We start from the raw sequence: 25678 nt of genomic DNA, 5'->3' as shown, positions 1-25678 counted from the left end.
CTATTTGGCAGGGCACTTCTTGGAAGCAGGGGAGACACACAAGTGAACAGTGTACTCTAATGTCATACCCCAAGTATCTAATGAAGACACATAGCCAGCCCTGAAATCTGTAGGTACCCGAAAGGTCGAGGAGTGAGGAAGTTGCTGGCATTCTGTTCTGTTTCCTTCTCTGGGAAGCAAAGCTCCACATACACATTGTCTTACCAACTGCTCACCACAGCCCTGAGAGGTAAATAAGGAAACTGAGACCCTGGGGGTTTAAGTACCTTGCCCGGGGCCATCTGGAGTCAGTGAGCCAGTGTGTTGGTAAAGGTTTAGCTAGAGGCTGGGGAAGGGGAGCCCTGACTTGTAGTTTGCTGATTTCTATGGTGCAAAAACACACCATGGTGGACTTCAAGCCATTGGAACAGAGCTGGAGACAGATGCCACAGTGGGCCCCTGAGAGGTGGTGTGAGCTCCAGCACCTCACTGCAGCTGTCAGTCACTCGGATAACTGTTAACGAGCATCACCTGTGGACACGCAGTGGGGATAAGGCATATTTTTCCCTGTCCTCCTGATGCCTCACTTCATGAGCATCTGTCACTGCTTGGTGCGATGTGAGGGGGATCGTGATGAGGTCTCTATCTTCAAGGGGTAGAGTCAACAGTTTCCTTAGGGACACTGTCCTTGCTTTGGTTTCCTTTGTCTAATAGATTGAGACCCGGTAATGTTCAGTCACCACTGGCCACACTGTGAGGCTCCGGGATGGGGCTGTCTGTGCTCAGGGTGGAGGTGGCATCTCACAGAGGTGAAGGGGACTTAAGGGCTCTGAGGGCTGCCACCTGTCTGTCCATCCCCATGCCTTCCCTGCAGGGTCTTGATCAGGGACAGAAGGGCCCTGCACACTTTCCTGAGGGGAGGCTGAGACCCTGTGTGCCCAGCCCCTGTGGCCTGGCCAAGCCTGCCAGCCAGCACCCTCCCCGTTTTCTGAAGAGTTCTGGCATGTTATGCCATGCAGGTCCCTCATAACCTCAAACCTGTCGCCTTGCCAGCCCCAGGGCAGATGGGCGTGCAGGCTTCGGGACTGTGAGAGGGCAGTACAGGAACTCGGACCGCTGCCGTCGCTGGCTGTGGACAGGAAGGCCTGCCCGGCTAGCAGCACTTAGGGTCACATAAAGGCCTCTCCCAGCTGGGAGGACACCCAAAGGGTATCACAGAGAACCTCAGGGTCCCTCAGGCAAACCTGAGGGTGCTGTGGACGGTCCAGCTGGAGGGTGCTGGGAAGAAGGCACTGTGAACCGAGTACCCCCAGGAAAGCTGCAGCTGCTCCTAGGATGGGCTGGGGAGGTCTTGGGAGACATCTGGGGCCGCATCCTGGGCCATGCAAGACAGAGATGTGGGCTCCTTCCCCCTCAGCAAAAGGAGCCTACCTGAGCTGCCCCAGCTCAGCGCAGAGAGGAGGTGCATCAGCCCGGGGAAGCTCAGGTGTGGCACAGGCAGCCTAAGACTCCCACTGCAAGGTCTGGCCGGACTGGGGCAGGTGGCACCGAGGCGTGAAGGTGCCCAGGCATCCCTCCCTTTCCTCAGAGATTTCCTTGACTCAGCCTGTCTTTGACAGGCACTGGGGAGGGGAGCCACAGGGAGCCAATCACCCTGCACCACACGGGAGCCTTCAGGGCTTGTTCCCTCCGAGTATGTGAGAGTGAGAGTGCGTGTGTGTGTGTGTGTGTGTGTGTGTGTGTGTTTGTGCGCTCGGGCGCGCGCGTCTGTGTGTGTGTGTGCGTGTGTGTGTGTGCGTGTGTGTGTGTGTGTGCGCGCGCGCGCGCATCAGTGGGGATTTCTGTGATAGAAGCAGCCAGATTCCGGAGAGAGAGAAAGAGAGAAGAGGAGGGGGAAGAACAAGAGGGGCGGAGAGAATTGGGGGTGGGAGAGACAGACGGAGAGAACAGCGCGGGGGGCGGGGAGAGCAGAGGGAGAGCAAGCCTGAGCTGAGAGAGGGAGAGAGAAAGCCGGAGAGCGGAGAGCCGGCGTGCAGAGCGGATCAGAGACAGCCCCAGCTTGGAGGGATGGGGTGAGGGCGGGAGGAAGCACCGGCAGAGACAGCGCTGAGGCCACCGGTGCCCGCACGCCAGGACCCGAGGGCGCTCCCGGCTCGGGCGCTCCGGGCACTCCGGCGCCGGCCGGAGAGGTGCTGCGGGGCTCAGGGGCGGCTGCGCGACCAGGTGCCTGCCCGGGAGGTGGCCGGGGCTCCGGTCAGCCACGCGCCCCTGGGGACCATGGCGACGGGGACCGGGGGGCGCCGTGCGGCGGCTCCGAGGGGCTGAGCCGGCCGCGGGTTGCGGGCCCTGAGCGCCGGCGGGGGGCGCGCACCATGAACTCGTGGGACGCAGGCCTGGCGGGGCTGCTGGTGGGCACGATGGGCGTCTCGCTGCTGTCCAACGCGCTGGTGCTGCTGTGCCTGCTGCACAGCGCCGACATCCGTCGCCAGGCGCCGGCGCTCTTCACCCTGAACCTCACGTGCGGCAACCTGCTGTGCACCGTGGTCAACATGCCGCTCACGCTGGCCGGCGTCGTGGCGCAGCGGCAGCCGGCCGGCGACCGTCTGTGCCGCCTGGCCGCCTTCCTCGACACCTTCCTGGCGGCCAACTCCATGCTCAGCATGGCCGCGCTCAGCATTGACCGCTGGGTGGCCGTGGTCTTCCCGCTGAGCTACCGGGCCAAGATGCGCCTCCGTGACGCCGCGCTCATGGTGGCCTACACGTGGCTCCACGCGCTCACCTTCCCCGCCGCCGCGCTGGCCCTGTCCTGGCTCGGCTTCCACCAGCTGTACGCCTCGTGCACGCTGTGCAGCCGGCGGCCCGACGAGCGCCTGCGCTTCGCTGTCTTCACCGGCGCCTTCCACGCGCTCAGCTTCCTGCTGTCGTTCGTAGTGCTCTGCTGCACCTACCTCAAGGTGCTCAGGGTGGCCCGCTTCCACTGCAAGCGCATCGACGTGATCACCATGCAGACGCTCGTGCTGCTCGTGGACATCCACCCCAGGTGAGGGGAGCCCTGGGTGAGGGGAGCCCTGGGTCAGGGCTCAGGGAAGGTCGAGGGAGACGCAGAGAGGTGGCGGGGGCATGGGCGTGGGCATGGGAGTGGGAGGCCCCGCCTCAGTGTTCGGCCTTGGGCAAGTTCCTTCCCACTCAGCCTCTGTTTCCTCTCTGGAAGAAGAAGGGGAGAGTGGCCATGGCCATGGGGCTTAAGCAGGTCCTTAAGAGCATCAGCAAAGCAAGGCCACTGGAAATGTGGACAAACCCATCTAAGCTCAGGGCAGAAGTCACAGGGAGTCACAACTTTGGGCTTCCTTATACTCATTTTATGTGTTGATAGTTTTCCATTTAAACTGGACGTGGGAAGGCAATGTGGTTCTTGTTCACTGTTTAAGACCTTTGAAAGATTTGATCAGGGCCCAATGACAGGGTAGCCTTGATGCTTCCCCGGCTCCTTAAGAGCTCGTCAAACCAAAGCTGCTGCTGCCCGGGGTCTGCTCTCTGGTGTCTGGCGCTGCATCTCTCAACCCTGTGAGTGTGACTCAGATGGACTGGGGCTGTCCCTTCCCCTGTGGTGGGCTGCAGAGGTCAGGAGTCTCTGCCCTCCCCAGACGGCACTGCCCAGGGTCTCTCACACTTGGTGCCCAGGAACCCTTGCAGGAGCATCACCCCGAGGCTCCTGTAACTAAACCTGCCCCCATCCCCCACCCCCCGCCACCTCGATCCTCCCCCTGTCTGCTATTTCTCAGGAAGGCAGTTGGAGGTGGAGCATGAGCACCTGCTGGGAACCCCTGCTGTCAACCCCTGTTGTCTGCAGGAGCCTCTCAGGAAGAGAAGGAGGGGACTCTTAGCTGAGCTGTCCTGAGCTCACCTCGGCTTTCCTCAGGAGAACAGGAAAGTGAGGAGGGAAATGGCTCTTGGTGTCTCTGTGGACTTTGCTATTTTATATCCTGTTGTCCCAGGGAAGGGCAGGCTGCCCTCTGTCACCTGGGGCTCTAGATAAGGGGCACTGGTCCACACAGTATGGAAGGCAAGGCAAGCCCAGAGCACCCGCAGGAGAGGCTAGGGCCTTCCATGTGAGCAGAACCCTGGGAATCCAGGGAGCCTGGGGTGGAGGAGAGAGCTCGGTGCATTGCTAGGGTGTGTACATCCCCCTCCAGGACTGAAGGGGACAGACTAGAGGTGTCAGATAAAGCAAGGGCTCCTTCAGTTCTGAGTTTTTCCTGCCTGTGATCAATAACAAGCAGTGCTTGAACTTCACTGTCCTGCATGTAGAAGGGCATGCATGCATGTGTTCCTTGTCCCCCCCTCTCAACAGCCATTCCTGACCACACACTAGACCAACCTTCTAGCCACAGAATCTTCCCCGCAGAATCACGTACAAAATGTACATGTGAATGACTGAGAGCACAAAGACACCAGGGCGTGTAAGTGTGGGAGCTCCACACACAATCTCATGCATTCATGTATGACCTGCATGTGTACCAGACAGCTGGCCACATGTACACGGGTACACAGGCGTGTCAGAGTGGCATGCCTACACTCTGGCACAAAGACATGCATCGGCTCTCACTGCACGTACGTGTGCATGGTTCATTGTCATTCAAGGAAATATTTGCAGCCACAATTACAGAGCTATTCCCCTTCCCATCACCTAGGGGTGGCAGGTCTCCCTTTGGAGGGTGCATCCCTAGGTCTTGGGCTGGGGCTGCTCTTAGAAGGTGCAGGGCAGTGTCATTAACTCCCAGGACTTCAGTGATTCCTGCAGTGGGCCCTCTTACCGTGAGTCTAACATTGGAGGAAGGTTGAGCTGGGAAAGGAATCACTTCTTTTTTAGACCAGTACAAACCTCATCCCTGCTCTTCCTCCAACTTCCAGAAAAGGAGGGGCTGTGTTCCTTCTCAGCCCCTTTGGGGTGTAGGGCTGGCTCTACTCTTGCAAATTCCTCTCGCTGCCTCCAGGCCAGATGTCAGAAGGGAGTCCCGGGGTCTCAGGAGCAGAGGCAGCTGCTCAGCTCACCTCCAGTTTCCTCCCCTCCACCTCTGGGGGGACACTGACCTCTTCTCAGCCCCAGGCTGCTGCGGGGAGCCCCTGCTCCCAGTGCCCCGGGGCCTCCAGGCAGTCTCAGTGGAGAGAGGAAAGGCTTCTACAGTAGGGGCTGCCCTGGCTAGAGCCCCCTGACGTTGTAGAATAGTGGCCAGTGTGACAGCACTGCCCCTTCAGTGAACACAAACTTGCCCTTCTCTGAGGGGCTCGTCCCCACCGAGTGGGGAGGATCAGCCACACAGGAGGGACAGCCAGTCCACCTTCTTCTATTGTGGCAGCTCCAAACTCTTCCACCCCACAAATGAGCAAGTGCAGAGCTCGCTCAGGGGCTGCCCCAGTGCCCTCAGCCTCGGGTACTAAGCCCCCCTGGCTGTCTAGTACTGAGAGCCCGTGGGACTCAGCAGTGCTGGTCCTGGGGCAGCGGAAGCCAGCCTGTCCCTCCGGACAGCCAGGAGGCAGGTAGAGTCTCTGCTCACTGACAGTTTTATCAGCCACCACACTGATGGCCTCCTGGGACTTAATTAAAAGGGACCTGTTTTGGAGATCCAGGTGGCATTTGTCAGGATGCTCTCTGTTGGTGTGTGCTCTTCCTGCAGGATGTGCAATGCGGTGGGAAGCAGGCCTCACCCCTTCGCTTCAGCCACCTCCCAAACCTCAGGGAGCCTCTCTTCTTAATTAAGTCTGCAACCCTGAGCGGCGTTCCTCACGCCGACCTTGCTGTGGTGCTTTCTTGGGTTACTACGTTTTTGGAACGGTTTGGAGGTTCTCATAGCTGTTACACACCTGGTCCTCCACCTGCTCTGTGCACACGTTCGGTCCTCCCAAATCACCCGCGGGACCAGCCATAGCCAGGCCCTCGCTGGGGATGCCAGTCGCGGCGGAGCAGGCGGGCGCCAGGGCAGGGAGGCAGGGCCCTGTGCTCCCCGGGCTCGCTGAGGTCGCCGCTCACCAGCTCGGTTAGTGGTTTAACAGAAGCAGAGTGTTGATGAAAACAACTCAACACAGAAATCGTGCCCAGCCTCACTGGAGCTTCCTCTGGGGACCCCTGCGGCTCTGCCAGACCTCCCAGTGTCTCCTTGAGATCCCGGGAACAATGTCCGTGGGCGTTGGCTGAGTGCCGTGGGTGTTGGCTGAGTGCCGACTCTGGAGGGTGTGGGAATTGTGGCGTAGCAGATGGGAGCTTCACTGTGCCCTTGACTTTACACGTGAGGGAATTGGGAGACCAGGGAAGAGCGACCCTTGCCTAAACCAACAGATCTGGAAAGTGGCTGATGCCAATTCTCACACCCGCGTCTGCCCCTAAGGTTTATGGATGGGGCAATAGCGCAAATGGAGGCTCACAAACCGTACCTAGATATTTAGTTCTGAATTAAGCTCAAAAACTATGAAATATGTTCTACCCTCCTGCCTTGGCAAATATGCCTTTATAATGACCTGCAAGGCTGGGTTCAAATTCAGAATTCTCGTGCTCCTTGGGAGTCAGCCTCGTGCATGCAGGGACTGCTGTGCTGGCCCACCTGCCTCGCCACCCAGCACTGACCACACAGCGTGCAAGCCTCCTCTGCACGAGGTGTACATTGCAGTTGTGCATCCACTCTCCATGCACACGCTGCTCACAGACACCACCCCTCAGGCCCACAGCCGCGAGCACAGGTGGCATATTCCACCCTCAGAGTATGGGGCCAGGGGAGATGCCTGCACACGTTCTAGTAGCAGGATAAGGGCATTTGAGCAAAGAATCCTGTGTTCCAGACACTTAAAACTTGATCTGGAATGGAAGGTGGGCGCTCTGGGTGGGCACAATCCTTTAGCCCTGTGAACTCTTCATTTCGTGGGGAGAGGTCTGGGCCCCTTTATATTCAGGGCCCAGGGCAGGGACCCCCCCCCCACTAGATTTGAGGACAGGACCGTTCACACCACTGTTCTGACCCACCATGGTCACCTTGTTCTCTTGCCTTAAAAGCCAGAAAAGAAATCCGAGTCCCCTGAGTACTCGGAGCACGGGCTCTGGGTGGACTACAATCACCTGGAGATCATTCCGGACGCTGACCCCTTGCAGAGGGCAGGGAGCTGTCTGTGCTTGAGAGGTTTCAGCTGAGATCACCTCGTTCATTGACTTTTCAGATGTTCCCAGAATTCGCCATCCCCTTTGCCCTGTGTGCCTGAAGCCCACTGGGGTCTTCTCTTCCACCCACATGCACGGTGCTGGAGAGCCTGTCTTCTTTTGTCTCAAGGAAGCTGTCCTGTCCCAGCCTTGGGAACTGCCTCCCACCCCACCAGCACACGTGAGCACACGCTGGCTGAACGCACCTGGCCAGGTTTTCTTGGGGCAGCTTTGGGCCTCTCACCCTCTGTATCGCAGAGTCTGCCTGAGAGTCCAAGGACTTCAGGTGCCACCCCCAGGGATGTTCCAGAACACTCATCACCCAGTGATTCTATGGGAGGCAGGGGAACCACCACAGAACTCAGTCAGGAGACCTGGGATAAGGCCTGGTTGTGTCCCCAACTCACTGTGTAATTTTGGGCATGTCGTATACCTTTCTGGCTCCTCAGTGTTCTCATCTGCAAATAAGTAAAATAGCAGCTCACAGGGCTGTAAGATTTCAAGGAGCTCAGTTTTGCATAAGCCTTGGTGGGGCGGGGGGTGGCGGGAAATGACAGGAAGTGCAAAGCAGTTTTCCAATGTGGTGTTCGGGGAGCAGGTGAGCTGTTCTTGTACTGTGATTAATTAAACAGTAACCATAATAAGAGAGGGGCTGTGCTGCACCCCTCAGAGCCCAGGGACAGCCCGGCCTTGCACACCTCCTGCCGCCTCCCTCTTCTCACCTGGAAAGCAGGAGAGCCCCCGGCAGGGGAGATCAGGGAAGGAGCGATGAGGCTCCCAACCAGGAGCAGCAGGCTGGGAGTCAATGACTGGGTGCTAGCCCCTCTGCACCCCACTGTCTGGGTGGGCAAGTCCCTCTCTTCTTTGACCCTCAGTTTCCCCATGTGTGAGCTGGGGTGAGTGCATGTGCAGACCTTTCGTACTTTATGTGGCTGTGGAGCCTAGCTAGCCTGTCCCAGAGCAGAGACATGACCAGGCCACATGGGTACAAATCCCAGGTACAGCACCCACCCTGCAGACACTCTCTGTGTCCACGGCATGCCAGCTACTATTAAGGTGCAGTGTCCCCCAGGTGCCTGAAGGCCCACCGAGGGTCACAGCGGCAGTACATGAGTCAGGGCTTCATCTCAGCCCTCCTGACTCCAGTTTACTCTTCCTGCTCCTCTGATGCAGTCTGGTGACAGCTGTCTCTCTCATAGTGCATGTGGCAGGAAGAGGTTTTTGCAGTGGACGGAACTCTGTGGTTTTGGACTTCAAGGCAATACTGGAACATAGTACTCGTTCAATAAATGCCTGCTGAGTGAATAATAATAATGGTTAGCATTTATTGAGTGCTGACTCTGAGTCAGACACTGTCCTCGGTGCTTTTTGTGTATCAGCTCTGTTCATCTCAGTACGACCCTGCGATGAACCTGACGCACAGGGAGGCTGTGCAACTTGCCAAAGGCTGCACAGCGACTAAGCAATGGTGCCTAGATTTGGACCTAGAAGTCTGGCTGTGGCGCACCACGCCTACCCACCAGGCTATTAGCCAGGAAGGGAGGCCAGGCCAACAGACATTCTCACAGCTTTACCTCCACGGACTGTCCTTCTTTGTGTGACAGACTCGGGGTGTTTAAGGCTCATTTTAAAAAATATACACATCTTAGAGCAGATTTCCAACTTACTATCATCTCTTTAGAAAAGCACTTTAAGAAAATGATTAAATCTTAATTTTCCTAAGATGTTTTTAAAGGGGTGTTTATTAACTCCTACAACACACATTTATTTGGTATTTTCTGGGCATAGGACGTTCAGCTTAGGACTGTGGTGATCCAAAGAAACAATGCGCGTGCAGAGTGCTCGCCATTTAACCTTTCCTGCTACGCAAAGCCTCACAGGGGCAGGTGCAATGAATTCCCCACAGAGGGTTACAGTGCAGGGGGGGCACTGGCTGGCCTAGCCTGAACCCTGTCCATTTCATTCCTTCAGAGCCACCGGAATGTTCCTGTTCAGTTTTTCTTAAGACCTGCCAAGCTCTCACCAACCTCTGTTTTTAGATATGCCTCAGGGCCTTGTTTTCAGGGAGGGATTAGCTGGTGTGGCAGGTGCGAGGGTGCTGCTCCTTCTGGGGAGAGAGCTGTGTCCTCGGCCCCTCAGCAGGGACCCCAGTCCCCACTCGGGGGGACCCAAGGAAGCTCCTCATTCCTTAAGGGACTGACAGCTGATGATTCATGTCTGGCCATGAAAAGTGTCTGTCCCTGCAATGAATGGTAGCTCTAGTTATAAATATTATGATCCCCCTTGGATAAAGAGGAACCAAATTCAGAGAGGTTAAGTGACTTCTCCAAGGGCACACAGCTATGAGGGCAGAATTGGGAGTAGGATGCCTAAGCCAGAGTTCTTTCACTCGCCGGGGTTATTCTAAAGCACCTGAGAACTGGACAACATTGTCGGGTCATAAATTGGAGGAGGGCCCAGCCCCTGTCACTCTGGGTTCCCGTTGATGAGTCATTTATATGAATTTAGTACTCGTATTTAGGGGCTGCCCAGAATGCCTGCTCGTCTCAGGGGGCGTGTCCTCTGCTGGCTCAGGACACCTGGCTCATGTACTGAATCTCCAGCGCCTCCCACATCGTTGCACTGAAAGTTTTAGGGGAAATATGTTAATATTAAAACAAATAGGCCTCCGTTGTGGATAATAATGCCAAACACACTGCACCCTGGGGTCACCATTGCCCTGGTTTGCCTGGGACCGAGGGGGCTCCCAGGCTGCAGAACTTTGAGTTTTAACACCAGGACAGTTGAGTGGTCACCTCACTGCACCCAGACCTCCAGGTGGGGACTTACGCCCTCCCCACCTGCATCACCTGTCACATGCTCCAGAGGACTTCAGTAGAAAACTTTGCAGAAACGCAGGTGTAATGGGAAAGTCAGGAGATTTAAGACTGACTCTTGCTCTATGACCTTAGGCAAGGTCCTTCCTTGGTTCCTTCGTGCCCCCAGCTGTATGCTTGAAATTTTCTGGGTGAGACGACACCTCCCCAGGAGGCAGTGATGGCACACGCTGATTGGTAGTGGTGCTCAAGGCTCCAGAGCCAGACAGCCAGCTTGGGTTCAGATCCTGCCATCCCCTTAGGTGACCAACCACCCTGGTTTTGCCTGGGACAGAGGGGGATTCTCAAATGTGGGACTTTCGCTTTTAAAACTGGGACAGTCCCTGCAAAAACTGTTCAGGATGTGGGACTTTCAGTGCCAAACAGAGACAGTCCCAGATAAACTGGGACACATTGGTCACCATACCACCACTACTTACCAACTGATCTTGGGCAAGTTTCTTCTTGTCTGAAAAATGGCGACCACAATGATATCAGTCCCCAGCTCGCAGAGATGCTGTGTCAAATAAATAAATAATGTCAACCCCCATTGCAGTACCTAACATGGCATATATTAGAGACTCAAGAAATGTGGGTTGTTATTAGTTTTTAGAAATTAATTAGTAATATTAGTCATGAGTAACATATTTTCAGCCAGGATGAAACCTGTTTGTACCAAGCCTGACTCCAGTTCCTGACTCTTTAAATTCCTGGAAAGGCAGAAGTCAAGAGGAAAAAATATTCCGCAAGAATTTCAGGAGCCTTCAATCCCACCTAATGTGAAATTGTCCATCTGTGACAGGAAATCTGATTAGGAGGAGTTTTGATTAAGTATTAAAATGACGGTTCCCCTGGCAGGAAGGGAAGGCCGCTCCGCTCCGGCATCAGCAATGTGCATAACCTGGCTCATGAATATTCCCCCCATCGCTTGCTGTTGCTGAACAGACGGGCCTGTTTTCGGAGCCAGGTGTCTGCCATGCAGGCTGCCTCTGCCAAGTGGCCTTTGCTTCCGGGGCAGCTGCGTCTGCTGTCTTCCTCCCTGTGCACTCGGAACCTCTAGAAAGTCCCCGGAGCAGAGTGGAGCAGGAACAGGTGTGGTTAGAGGCGTTGGTGTCAGCGAGAGGGTGTGGCTAGAAGCACAGACGGCTCCCGATCCCACCCTAGAAGCTGTGTTCCGATTCCACGGGGACTTGGGACTTTCTTAGCTCCCTCAAGCGTGGGCTCCGGAGGGATCACGTGACTCCTCCTTCGGTGACCGCAGCATGTGATGTCTGTAGCCCCCCGGCAGGGGTGAGGCTTTGGGATGGAAGAAGCAGGGCTGAGGATGTGGAGGAGAGGAAGCCGGGCCACACACCACACGCACAGTCCAGGCTGCCCCCCGTGAGAAGGACCAGCTTCGAGTCCCGCACGCAGGTTCGCATCCTGCCTCCACTCGCCAGCCAGCAGATCATTCCAACTCCAGAGCGCAGTTTTCATTGTAAGCCTCGCTGGTAAAAACCCACCTGGCGGTGTACGTGCACCTGGCAGGATCGATCATGGTAAAGAGGTAGAGACGCTACTTACAGAGTGCGGCACGGCGGGAGCATAGCCGGTGGTCCGGGAATGACACGCCTAACAGTGAGTTCATGTTTATTTGCACTGACTTGGGCACCGTGCCAGTTGCTGTGTGTGTTTTGTGCATTGAATGCATTCACGCATGTATGTTTATGCATTTAATTCTCAAAACAGCCCTTTGCAGTGTTTCGTTAGATTACATATAATACAGTATTAAAGTATATACATGAAATATATAATGTACGTGATTATATTACAGATGATGACCTTGAGGCTCAGCAATGTCACTCAGATTGCCCAAGGTCAACAGCTACAGACCTGAGGTCTTTCTGGCTCCGTAGCCGAGTTCCCACGCTAGAGGCCGCTGCCTGTGTGGGGACATAGCGGTCTGTTCTGCCCTCCCAGGCCGCCCCGTCAGTCACCTTCTCCCCTCTCTCCCACGCAGCGTGCGGGAACGGTGTCTGGAGGAACAGAAGCGGAGGCGGCAGCGTGCCACCAAGAAGATCAGCACCTTCATAGGGACCTTCCTCGTGTGCTTTGCGCCCTACGTGATCACCAGGTGAGCAATGCGGGGCCCAGCGCCCTTTCTCAGTCACGGCCTCCCTCGGCCACTCGTTCCTCCGCGGGGTGTGTCGGGGAGTGAGGACGAACTTGGCAGGGTTAGTGAAAAGGAAGATTCGTGCTTTTCCTCTTCAGCCTCGGATTCTTTCGGATTAAACTCAGAATCCAAAGGGTGTGAAAGACTCTCCCACTCCGTTCCCAAGTCACATCATCGTGACCCTGATCCTGGGCTCCCAACCCCCTGGGATGCCCCAAAGGAAAGGAGAAGAGGAGAGAGACAGGGAAGCGTTGGGCAGTGGTTGGGCACCTACTGCCCTCTGAGCACAGGACAGGACAGCCCAGCCCCTAGGCGTCCCCAGCCTGAACACTGTCAACAGCAGAGTCACCTGCCACCTGCACAGGGTGCAGGGAGCATGCTCTGTGCCCAGCCAGGGGGGCTACCTGTCCTACTGATCGGGGGTCTCCCACTGTCAGGCCAGGTGCTGCGAGGAGGCTGTCACATTCTCCCCCAGCTCCCCAGGCCCCAGGCCAGCCGGGGTGCAGTCCCCCAGCCCTGGGGCTGTGCATTTCCCAAGCCAACCTGCTCAAGCTGCAGCGCTTCCCCATGTTAGCCAGAAAAAAGAAAAAAGTGTATCAATCTGTTTTGCACACTGAAGGGAAAAGAAAATGCCCACAACTTTATATCCAAAGTGGCTTAACTATTAGCAAAGTTAGCAATAAAAAAAGAATTTTGATGTTCTGTTAGGAGGTGGATTTGGAAGTTTTCATTGAATCTGAAAAGGTGGATCTGTGCAGGGTTGTGTGTGTGTGTGTGTGTGTGTGTGTGTGTGTGTGTGTGTGTGTGAGAGAGAGAGAGAGAGAGAGAGAGAGAGAGAGCGAGCGAGCGCTCGCAAGAGACTGAAAACACAGCGCAGCTCCCCAGCTTCCTCCTACATCCTCAGCTGCCTGGCCTGGAAGGGCAGCTGCCACCTGGCTGTCACCAGCATTGTGCCCGTCTCAGGGGGGAGCAGCCCCATGGACAGTGCTGCCTGCTCCTCCTGTCTGTCCCTATGTGGGGCTGAAGCCTGTTCCTGCCTCGTAGCTTCCACCACAGCTCCCGGTTCTGCAGCCCCGGAGAGTGTCCTCTGCTCCCAGGAGCCCCTGTGGCCTGGCAGACACCGCGACCTGCTTCCCTCAACCAGCCCCCACTTCTCTCCCCCAGACAGCCCAACTCTAGAGTGCCTTCCCCTGTCCCCTGTGGCACGCTGCTTCCCCTGTTGGTGGAGTGGCAGAGTGGTGGCAGCATGGCTCTGGAGTGTGCCTCCCTGGGCCCAGCCCCAGCTCCACCCCACCTGCTGTGTGACCTTGGACCAGTGACCTGGCCTCCCTGGGCCTCCAGAAGAGAGTGCAGTGTTGTGAAGGTTAAAGGACACAGACCATGAGAACGTGTGGTACAGCCCTGGCGGATGACGTCTGTGGTCTTCACTGTCCCCTCCCTCCCTCCCTCTGGCACTGACAGCACCACGCACCGCGCCTGCCGAAGGGGACTGGATCCAGCAGGGCAGGTGCCTCAGGAAGGGAAGGCCCAGAGAGGCGCCTCCTCCCAGACCCCGGAGGACGAGGAGCCGCGGGCTGAAGAGGTGAACGTGAACTCTCACGGGAGGATAGGTCACACCGTGCCAACTTTATCTACTGGATTTTTCTCTGGCTTAATTTCATTTCCCAACAAAATTTTCCTTTTCTGCTTTTTTTTGATGACAGCTTGATTCCCTCTAATAGTGCCCAGGAAATAATGGTTCAGTAAAGTGGACGGGAGACTCACAGGTCAATACGCTCCCTCCAAATGGATCTGATGCATTTAGAGTTTTTAACCACATTCACGAAACTGTTCATCCTTTATGGGGATGAGCAGCAACTTACCAGCGAGAGAAGGCTACACCCAGGAAAGTCGTGGGTACCAAGCACAGGGGTGTGAAACCTCCCCGGTCCCCGCTGCTACCACCCCACTCCTGCTCCTGCCGTGGCTTTCTTGAATGTTTGAAGGAGCCATCCTAAGAAAATCTCCTAAAATATGCAAACATACCCTCATTTCATTTCAGCACGCATTTCTCCAGCACCTTCTCTGCAGAGCATTCAAGAGCCCCTGCGGAGGAAGCATGGGTTGGGGAGACCCCAAGGGTCCCCCTGATGGGGACATTGACCCAATAGTCCTCCAGCCCAGGCAGAGCACCATATCATGGGACAGGCTCAGGGTCCAGGGGCTCTGGGGCAGGGGTGAGCTCCCCTGGCTGGGGCTTCATGGACAAGCTTGTGAAGAGGGCCTGGCTGTGCAGATGGGACTGTCCCAGTAGAAGGGACATGTGAGCCAGGTCTACGGTGGTGCTGTCCACCTCGGGGACCACCAGCCACAGGGGGCTACGGAGCACTTGAAATACGGCCTGTCCAAACAGATGTGCTGTAGGTTTAAAACCACACTGGATTTTGGAGACTTAGCATGACAAAGTATACACAATTAATAATTTTTACATCGATTCCATAGTTAAATGAGAAAGTTAAATAAAGTGTATAATTCAGATTGATTTCACCTGTTTCTTTTCACTAGTAGGAAATCTCAGAGTGCACCCAGGCCTGGCTGCCTCTCTGTTGGCCGGTGCCAGTCTGCAGTCGGGGAAGTGTGGGGTGCAGTGTGCCCATGCCCTGCTCCTGGCCCCGGCTTTCCCTGCACCTCTGGCCACTCATGTCACCCCCAGTGGGGTCCCCATTCCAGCTACTCTAAGCAGAACTTCCGCCTCCACCTCTCCTCTTTGTGCACACCATGCTCCGTGTCACAGTTTCTCTGGGAACGTAGCCTGAGTGGCCACGTCAGTGTCGTCTTCCTCGGGGCCAGGAGGGCTGAGGGAGGGGACACTGGGCCCCAGGACAGGGCAGCAGGGAAGGGAGTGTAGGGCACGCAATCCTCCTGATGGGTCCCCCTGATGTCACGGCCCTGTTGGAACCACCTCCCCTTTCCAATGCCCCCCACCCCCACATCCCTCCCGTGACTGTGGGAAGAAGAGCCCACCAGATGCTCAGGCTTCAGGGCAGCGGGGGCCGCAGGCAGACCCCCGGGAGGTGGATGGCACCTGTGAGCTTACTCATCCCACATCGGGGCCCTCTGGGATCAGATCAGAGCTGCACGGCCACGGCCAGGCCACAGGACTGCCGGGTGGGCAGGGCAGGGCAGGGCAGGATTTAACCTGACACCCGCCTCCAGGAAGCCCAGTGCAAACTCTCCATCTTCCTCTGAGGCAGGTGGAGAAACACACATTGACTGTGAGGAGAAATGAACCCACGTAAAGAACAAATCACACTCTCACGACAGTATTCCACACAGTGCCGGCCTCCGGTCATGCACCCCGGAGTCGGGACACTAACGCTCCCGGCAGGGACTGCCTCTTCCGCTGTCCTTCCCAGCTGCTTTCCGAGCGTCGACACAGCCAGTGTCAGAAGAAGCTGAAGATAAACTCTGCTCTGAAATGTCGTCAAGGATTTAACTTCTTGCAGAAGACAATTCCTTGTGGAAACCTAGAGCCGCAGGTTTTGGAGGCAGAGGGTCCCTTAGCTGTCGTCTCATGCAGAGAGTGAGCTGGCTGTACCCTGCAGGCCACCTTGAACTTATTGCTAGCGGCCCGCAGAGCACCCAGGGACAGCAATTCTGAGGCCCAGCTGGAGTTCGTGGAAGGGTGCAGGGAATGATGGAGAACACCTGCCCCACCACAAGGAGAGGCACGTGTGCTGCGGGGTCTTCCTCCTCACCTGGTGCAGGGGTCGCCAACTTGGCTTCACATTGGAACCACCTGCAGAGCTGTAACTCCAACCCCATATGCCGACCTCACACTGGATTTAGGCTAGACTTTCTCAGTGTGGGCCTGGGCATTGAGAGTCTTAAAGCCCATCAGGTGATTCTAATGCCCAGTGGTGTTAGATCCACGGCTCTATTGCACCTACCCTTGTTCTGCTGATGGAGGAGCTCAGGACCGGGTGAGGGGTGGTAAAATACTTGCCCAGAGCCACGCAGCAAGTCGGTGGTGCCAGTGGACTTCCAGCCTCGGGGGCTCTCCCCCAGCCCCGCAAGCTCTCCAAAGGGGCTGGGGCTCTTTGCAGAATCCAGCACTCCCCTGCTCTCCTTCGCAGGTCTGTGGCTGTGGCATTAAAGCACTTGGCACACGGGGAGTGACCCCCTCCCCAGGCCCCTCTACCCCCCGAGGCAGAGCTCCTTGCCAAGCGAGCATCTGCTCCTGGACACACGTCTGTCTCCTGTGCCACAGCAGTCCTTGCAGAGAGTGGCCCTGGGGCAGGCAGAAGACTTGGGAACGGAGCAGGAGTGGGCTCTGGAGAGTTCTGGGCCTCAGGATCAAGGAGGTCAATGTAGGCCAATGTAGGCTCTCTTGAGAACAGCAGGCCCTGCGGTGCCTCCCCAGCTTGCCAGGTGCTCGGAGATGGTGGGCCAGGTGGATCGAGCAGAGATGTGTGGACGCTGTTCTGGGTCAGGTCCCCGAGGTGTGGGGCTCCTGGCCTGGGTAGGGTTAATGGCCACCAGGAGGCGGCCTGTGGGTGGGGCTTATGCGAGCTAAGAAATATATTCTGGCTGTTCCTGGTTTGCTCAGATATTATCCCCCGGGGGCCCTATGAAAGCCCCGCTCTGCAGGTGGGGGAACGGAGGCTCAGAGAGGGAAGGGGCACAGGGTCAGTTAGCCAGGGATACTCAGGGGACCCGGAGCCTGAGCCCAGCCTTGGCCGCCCAGGGCAGCCCCAGGGACTCCCTGCTGGAAGGCTAGCTCTCCTGCGGGCAGTGCCTACGCACCGTTCTCTGCCTCCTTGCTGTCCATAGAAATTAAAATCAAAACCCACCCAGGCAGTAACAGGCTGGTCTTGGGGAATTCAGAAAGGAAAAGCAAGAACAGGCTCTGTCTCTTAAACTCAGAAATGTTCTCCATTTTTCAATCCTGTGAGTCTCCCTACTCTGTGCCTGAAGCTGTACCAGAGCTGTCCAGGTACCCTCTGCGTCCAGCCAACATCCCCGTTTTATAGATGAGGAAACTGAGACTCAGTCAGGTTCTAGCCTTGCCCAGTACTGAGGAGTGACTCAGCCTCAGCTCCAGCCTTGGTCTGCCCAGCCCAGAGCCTGTGCCCAGCCCGGACACCCGCCCCTGCGCCTCTCCTCTCAGTAGAGAGCATGAGGGTTCCCAGTGTCCTCCCGGGGCCGTGTGTGCAGGCCCCTGGAGGTGCGACCCACTCAGAAACAGAAAGCTCCAGTGTCTGAGATGATCGAGGCCAAGTTATTCATGTGTCACTGACACTCCTCATTGAGCTGTCATCGCAGACACTAATATTCCCCGCGGCTCCGCACTGACCGTCTGTCTCCAGGCAGCCGGCCTTGCTGCTTCCACGTCTTGTGCCTTATAAGTGTCACAAGCGTGGGTGGACGCTGGACAGTGGCTGGGAACGCTGGGAGCTGGCAGGACTGGAATATTGAGGGGGAGAGGGGGCTTCGTCTGCCAGTCCTTTGCGTTGATCGAGAAGATCCCGCTGGTGGGGAGGGGCTCCCTTCTCTTTGCCCCCTGGCTGTTCACATCGGCCTGATAACTTTCTCACATAGGGAAGCACCATTCCTGGGTCCGGTGTTTAAAAGGACCATTCAGGCCTTCACATAAGTTCTCAAGCTTCCTATTGGAGAGCATGACGTCTTCATAACCTTTTATACCAGCTGTTACAACCTCACCTGTCACTTAGTGAACACCTGTGGAGCACCTGGGGCTATCAGGGCTACCTTATCGCATCTAGTGCGGCTCTTCTGCAGGGTAAGTACTGGAATCCTAGAGAGGTAGACGCATTGCTCAAGGATGTACGGGTAGTGAGCGGCCAAGGGTTAAAGGTCGGCTCAGGCCGCTGGGCTATAATTTAGCCTTTGGGCCACATGACACCTCTGAACACTGGGGACCAGGCAGTGGCAACACAGAGATGCTCCACGTATAGGTTTTTGGTCCAGCTCCCTTTGCCTATGCACAGGTACCTTGGTGGAAACCCAGATGACACCCAGGCTCCTGTGAGTAAAGCAGGCATGTGAGTTTCTCTAGCAATATGGTGGGTTTTCATGGAATCATCCCCTCACTAACAGCAGTCTGTGTCTCTGGAGTAGGGTCCAAGAGGCCATGCGCGCTGGCAGCCAGAGCCATTGGCAGATGTGGTTGGCACAGTGCTGACTGCCTGCAAATGCCTCTTGGAAAGACAGTTCATCCAACCACGCCCACCAAACAGCCACGTGCACCTGTGCGCTGGGCACAGAAGACAACAGCAGGACACATATTTGCAAAGCTCCACCTTTCCTCTTAATAGGCGTCTGACACCTCCAATTCACAGCCACGGCCGGCTGTGTCCTCAAAGCCCTGGGTCACACAGGACTCTTCCCAGAGTGTGTGAGCAGGATCTGCAAGTCCGTAACAGATTCCCATCCAGAAGCTCTACATAAATATTTTCTGAATGAAAACTCGCATGTCTAGAAGCATTTGTAAGGCTGTTATCTCTGCAATGATATATGCTTACGAATAATCATGCTTGTCCTAAATCCCTGGACTCAGGCTTTGGGGTATCTGACAGCACCATTATTGTGGCTTCTCAAAGTAATGGAATCATGTGGACAGGAAAGGGGTTTAATGTGCAGGTGGCTCCCCAGTGTTGACATTCTGCTAATAAGATGACTTCTCCATTCTAATGTTTCATGAAAATGTAAAGCTTCAGCTTATGACTTACAGGTGTTCAAATATGCAGACCAGGTTCTCCAGAAGTCTTGGAAAGACACTGGGCTGGGTTCCCAAGGAATGTTCTGTGGCCTGTGTTGCATTTGGTGCACAACATGTGTGTGTGTGTGTGTGTGTGTGTGTGTGTGTGTGAGAGAGAGAGAAAGAGAGAGAGAGAGAGAGAAGGAGAGAAGGGCAGGAGAGGAGATGATGGCAGAACGTGTGACGACAGGGTGCTGATCTATCACTGTAACTTCGAGACTTGAAAGGACAGGCACTTGAATGCACCGGGGCATGGGAGCTGTGTCCGGGGCCGGTGGGGCAGCCTGGCACCGGGAAGGCCTGTGGTTGCCGGCATCCACTGAAGGTTGAAATCCTGGTTCCTCCACATCCAGGCCGCGTGACTTTGACACATACCTGCCTCGGGTCCGTCATCTGCACAGTAGGCAGAGCGACATTAGGGCCCCGAGATGATGCTTGTGACGCAGTTAGTGAGACACAGAGCCCCTGGGGGACGGCAGGAGGTGCTGGTAGTGCTGGTCCTGTTCTCACGCGGAACGTGCTTTTCTCGGGGATCCCACTGTGGAGCAGAGCGAGGACACTGGTCTCTCCGGGGTCTCAGAGCTTGCCTCGGGGTTCTGGCAAATGTGCCCCGTCCCCCCTCCAGGGCCCGGGATTGCCCCGGCTGCTGGGTAGGAATGTGAGGTCCCTGTGGGTGAGGGGCGAGGGCAGGCAGTTTCTGACCTCGTTAGCCCTTGGCTGTGACAGCCGCTCAGAGACTTGCCAGCGACCCACACCAGAGGGGCTTGCTGCCGGGGACGGAGTCCCCCAACAAATACCAGAGCAAAGGGGTGCAGAGGTGGGGGCAGGCACATAGGATCGGGGGGACACAGTCTGTTGGAATCTCCTCTGTGTCTCACCCTGAGTCAGAAAAGCTCACCTCTCTGCGCTTCGTCTGATGCATCAGCAAGCTCTGCCCTGTCCCTCTTCATGTCCCCCCACACACCCCAGGTACCCCCAGACTTCCATAAAGTCTGAGCTGCCTGCACCAGAATACCCTGAAATGACTGAGAGGTAGAGTTGGCCCCCTCCCCATCCCCACCTGTCCTGCTGACCATTCCGAGCTTTCGGGGCGGGGGGGCGGGGAGCTGTGTCAGGGCAGGCACGTGCACACTTTGAGCACAGAAGTGTGAACATCTCCCCTGAATGCAGCCTGGTGGCAGACAGAGGTTGCTCCTGTTTATATCCCAGGAATATGTGGAAATTCACCTCGGGGCTTAATGGAAGGTCGAGGGAGGCTGCAGGGATTGATGCTTGTGGGGACTGGTGGGCACAGGCCCTGCTTCCTGGAGGGTGGGGAGGGGGCAGTGCCCTGCTCCTAGGGAGGCTAATGCTCTGGCAAACCTCCAGGTGGTCCTGGGTCGACACAGGCCCCAGGATGGGTGGGGGGCTTGGTGCATTTTGGTGGGATCAGGCACCCGGAGCAACCGAAGAACTTGACAACCACTCCTGCGTCTCCATGGGGCTCTTCGGGGACATAACTGGCTCAGGCTGCCATGACAAAGTACCACGCACCGAGCGACTGAGTGGCTTAGGCTACAGAAAGGTCGTCTCTTGGTCTCTTGCAGGTCTGGGGGCCACAAGTCCACGATCAGGGTGTTGCTTCCTTCCGAGGGCTGGAGGGGAATCCTGCCGTGCCTTTGCCTGAGTTTCTGGTGTCGGTGGCACTCTTGGGCATCCCCCGGTGTGTGTCACACTGCCCTCTGCCTTCATCTCACACTTGCCCCTGTGCGTGTCCACGTCCAAACGTCCCCCTTTTATGGGGACACCAATCATGTGGGATTGGGGCCCACCCTACTCCATGGTGACCTTATATTAATTATATTTGCAACAAGCTTATTTCTAAATGAGATCACATTCTGAGGCACTGGGGGTGAGGACTTCAACATGTGAATTTTGGGGGAGACACAATTCAACCCATAACAGGAGCCATGACAAAAGAAAACCAAGTCCTGCTCTCATGACACCTGGGCCCAAAATGCCCTCAACGGGAGGCTTCAGGCTCTGCAAGGGGCCCCCTCTGTCCACACCTTGGGACCATCAACTAACTATGACTGCTGGGGGCGGGGCGGGGGGAGTCGAGTAAACCAGCCACGTGGAGGAGAAGAGAGAGCAGGGCAGGCAGGCGGGCACCTTGTAGCACACAGTGACTCTGAACACCGGTGACATGTGGCTGGTCAGAACCGTAATGCCCCTTTCTTGGCAGGGACGGCTTTAGAAGGCGTGAGCAGAGCTAGACCTGGCATGAGAGGATGGGCTGAGGCACTCCCTGTCTCCAAGGCCACATCTGGAAGGGACCTCGTGGTCATCCAAATGCCTGCCCAGATCTGGGCTTTGAAAGGAGCAGTTGTGACAATGTCTTCTTGTCACTCTTCTTCTCACCTCTTCTCGGGCACTCAGACGAATGAGGACTTGGCTCTGTCACAGCTAGGTTGGAGCAAAGCCAGCCCTGGCTGGCACAGGGGGGGTATCCCTGTGCACAGGGAAGCAGCAGGTGGCTCAGCCAGCCGCATCTGGGCACGGAAGGGGCATCTAGCCTCCCCCTGGCTGGTGGCCGGGGAGCAATGTCCAGGCCTGTACTCACCCAAAGCATCTCTTTACTTGGAGACCATGACAAAGGCCAGACACTGGCTTTTCAAAGCAAAAGTTGTCATGCACATTGTGGGGAGGGGCAAGTGACAAAAGGTCTAGGTCACATATAATGACCTCATGGAACAAGGGTTCTTGGAGCCAGAAGGGACCCCAGAGCTCATCTCATCCAATCTGAGACACCCAGTCCCAGCACGGCCACTAGCCAGGACTTGGACTGCAGTTAGATGGAGCTGAGTTTCCATGTCGGAGTCCTTGGCTTGCTGTTCAACCTCTCTGAGCCTCAAGCTCCTCATCTGTAAAATGGGAATAATGGTACCCATTCTGCAGGATGATGGTGAGATTAGAGAGCATGCACCTAAGTGCTTGCCCAAAGGAGACACTCAACTAGGAATTATTATTACTGAGCAGGTAGAGAGTTCAGACTTTACATAAAATCTCTGAGAACCAAATGCAATAGATTTTACCTCTTCACTATCTAAATGGTGAAATTTTAAGTTGCTCTGAGTAATTTCATTCCATGAAATCTACAGAACCTGCAAAATAATAATTTTGATCTTGCTGGATAGTTTGATGGTACTTTGTTCTTTTAATAAATCCTTTTGGGAGAGCCAAAACACCAACTGAATTTAGCAATGTACAAAAGAAGAGCTTTTGGAAAAGCAAGTTGGCACTGCGTAGCAACAATGTGTTGGCATTCAGCTATTTCATTCTTATTATTAGGTGTGAATTCTAAATTCAGGGTTTTGTCCCTTTATATTTATTCATCACTTCTCAAAATAGTTTTCTGGAAAGTACAGATTTCCTAAATGCTAACAGCTCCATCCCCAGTCGGGCTCCCAAGGACACGAGGGGAAACATAGCCACAGTCCCCCACGGGGTCAGAGGGCAGGGGCGGGCAGTGGTGCCAAACATGGGAAGCCGAGTGGAGGAGCCTCGAGTGGACTCGCGAGGGTCTGTTCTGGAAAGGGGCAGGTCAGTGGAGGACCAGACCCCTGCTTTCTCCTTCACTGGCTCTGCAGCCTGTCCTCACAACCTCCGCCCAAAGAAGGCTCCAGAAAAACAAGCAGATGTTGGTAGCACAAAGTTCCAGTTCTCAGTTCTTTTTATACCCAGGTCCTCACCTGGGCAACCCACCAAGCTGACAGCCACCACTGTCTTCCATCTGCAGGTACCCCAGGTAGAAGACAGGTCCTAGACCCCCCCAGTCAGCGTCGGGTTCAGGTGCTGAACCTGACACGGCCTCTGACTTGCTGTGTGATGCTGGGCAGCCCCTCCCCCTCTCTGGGCCTCAATTTCCAAATATGACCGTGGGTGGGGAGGGGGTGATTTATGATCTCCAAGCTCCCTCCCCGCTCTGTGGGTCTTTTCTACCTTATGTTCATGCTGGCTAATGTGCAAATATGGCCAAGGCTGCTGGACACACTTGAGAGAGGAGAATAAGAGGCTTGATTTGGTGGATGGAGGGGAGGAGGATTGCACTGACACAGTGCAAGGCTTTTCCTGACCTCACAACCTGGCATTAGCACCCTCGGATGGTGTCGTTCCAGGGTACCAGGACTCTCAGAACTGTGCCCCTTAGACCCCAGGGTGTGTCATCCCTTGCCCCTCCCCCCCAGGAATGGGGGTCCCTTAGGGTACCCTGACTGCAGCCAGGGTACCCTAGAAGACCACCAGAATCCCAAACCCGGGAGAAGCCTTCCTGGCCCGCAGATTCTTTCCTGACATAAGACACACTTGGAGCTTTGCAAAATGTTTTCAGAATCGCTCTCAGCCCTTTCTCCATGTGACCTCCATAGGAAGGCAGAGCCAGGATTTGAAAGAAAGAATGGGACCCGACTCTTCCAGTTCAAAAAATCTTTGAGATTATCTTATCCCACCTTCTTGCTTTTCATATAAGACACACGAGTACAAGGCATGAAAAGACTTGCCCAAGGTCACACTGCAGGTCAGTAGCAGAGTTGGAGCCGGAAGCCGGAACAGCCATCAGCTGTCAGCCCAGTTACACTTGGGTTTCAGGGTCAGACAGACCAGGGTTCACATCCTGCCTTTACAATTTACTGGCCATGTGACCTTGGGCAAATTATTTAACCTCCTGGGACATCTATTTCTTCGTGTATTAATCAAACGGAGATGATCATGTCCCCCAGGGCTCAGCGAGATCACATGTGGAACGAGTTTAGTTAGCACAGTGCTGAGAGTAAAATAAGTGCCTGACGAATGTTCACCCTCGTCATTGATACTGGCATAAATAGTTACCGCTGTCACTGTTACTTGAGGAGACAGGAAACAGTGGTCCGCAGGGGCGCACACTGGAGCCCCGGTGCGCCCCAGGCGGTGCCGGCTGAGCCCGCAGTCACAGTAACGGCGTCCCCGTCTCTCCGCAGGCTGGTGGAGCTCTTCTCCGCGGCGCCCATCGGCTCCCACTGGGGCGTGCTGTCCAAGTGCTTGGCCTACAGCAAGGCGGCGTCCGACCCCTTCGTGTACTCCTTACTGCGACACCAGTACCGCAAGAGCTGCAAGGAGATTCTGAACAGGGTCCTCAACAGACGCGCCATCCACTCCTCGGGCCTCGCGGGCGACCCTCACAGCCAGAACATGCTGCCCATCTCGGAGTGAGGCCGCGCTCCTGCCGCACAGCCCAGCCAGGCGGCGGTGAGAAGAGGGGAGGGCGGGCGTGGGGCCCCCGGGCGGACGCCACCAGCCACCAGCTCCGGGGCAAGCCCGGTGGCTCTGGTTCCCTGGCTTTAGGGCTCTGGAGCCTCTGCTTCCTGGTTCCTCAAGGGCAGATGTTGGACTGTCCCTCTTTGTCACCAAAGGATGACTGTGGCCCTGCTCTGGCCTTTCTCTCTAGAAGCTCCTTTGAGCTCCCTGACTTGCCTGAAGTCCCCCAGGGGATGGCCCCCAGTCCTGTCACTATCGAGGACACAAGGGCTGGTGGCCGGTGGGGAAGCATGGTGTCCACCTGTGTGCTGACCAGCGGATGCTGGGCTCCACGCTGAAGAAAAGTGGAGGTCTCCAGGGGACATTACAGTCATGCTGAAAGTGAGGCTGGCAGTGGCCGTTTGGCCCCAGATCTGACGTGGCAACCTCTTCTCCACAGGGTAGTGGTGGCTGCTTAACCCAAATATTATTCAGCTGGTACTAAATTGTGCTCAGCTGGGACTCTTGGGCTCTGCGCCCAAGGGGACGATGTTTAACAGCTCGTGGCTACCCAATTGCTGCTGACCAGTTGTCTTAGAAATGGTAACTTAGATTCAACTTTTGTCCCTCCCCTCCCCCGGAAAAGCTCATGTTTGTGTGTAGACAATCTTGGCATGAAAATGGTTGAATTAGGCAGGGAATACACCTGTTAGGTTCTTTGAAGTCTGACCGGGAAGTCACCATCTCATTTACATGTCCTGATGGCTGGAATTCAGTAAGAGCAGGAGGAAGGTGGCTGGTTGGTGTCCCCTCCCCCATCTGTGACCTGGATCTGCAGGAAGCCTCTCACTTTGTCTCATGCAACCTGTCTAGCAAGTCCTGTGAGATGGGCAAGAACTGGCCGGGCAGGGACTTAGCCCCGATGTTAAGGCACTGGGTTCCATTATCTGGGTGGCTTCCTATCCTGGTTTCCGTAGTCTGTCAACAGAACGTAGAGGCTGTCCAGGGTTTTCAAGAGAGTGGCCTGTGCTAATGATGAGAGTGACATTTTCATAGAATACCATAGCTGTAACACACACGCCAATCCATGAGCAGCCCTGTCCTGATTTAATAAAAACCAGGGTGAGTGGACCTCGCTTTCTGCCCACGCCGTCTCTGTTTACCATCTCAGATTAACTCTCGAGGGCTAAGAGCAACTGTTTCTCCATCCTCCGCCGCTCCCCGACTTTCCACCACTTCCAGGTGTGATGGGGAGAACCCAGTTCAATAGGGAGTAACCAGAGAGAGACTATTGGTTTTATCTGCCAGGCAGCCCTGTAGTTAAAGGCAGAGAAGTGTGTGCACGTGTATTTGAAAAGATAAGAGGTCGTCTTATTAACTCTTAGCTCCTCATTTAGAAAACCACTCAGGCTGGGCTGCTCTTGCCTAGTTTCAAAGTTTCCACGAAGGCTAGAACAGAGACAGATGTAGCTTCCAAATAGGCTTTGATATCTTGGAGT

General features: G+C 55.7%; 1 protein-coding gene across 1 annotated transcript; it reads left to right on the top strand.

Moving 5' to 3' along the window:
- Positions 1-2312: 2312 nt before the first annotated feature.
- On the top strand, positions 2313-24994 carry GPR26 (G protein-coupled receptor 26). Its single transcript, XM_045568029.1, has 3 exons — positions 2313-3019; positions 12017-12130; positions 23924-24994. The coding sequence occupies exons 1-3, from the start codon at positions 2352-2354 to the stop codon at positions 24153-24155; spliced, it is 1014 nt and encodes a 337-aa protein (XP_045423985.1). The 5' UTR covers positions 2313-2351; the 3' UTR covers positions 24156-24994.
- Positions 24995-25678: the final 684 nt, after the last annotated feature.

Source organism: Lemur catta, chromosome 14 (genome assembly GCF_020740605.2).
Source record: "Lemur catta isolate mLemCat1 chromosome 14, mLemCat1.pri, whole genome shotgun sequence".
NCBI classification, from domain to species: Eukaryota; Metazoa; Chordata; class Mammalia; order Primates; family Lemuridae; genus Lemur; species Lemur catta.
The sequence above is the reverse complement of the archived record's forward strand: the minus strand, read 5'-3'. Positions and strand labels throughout refer to the sequence as shown.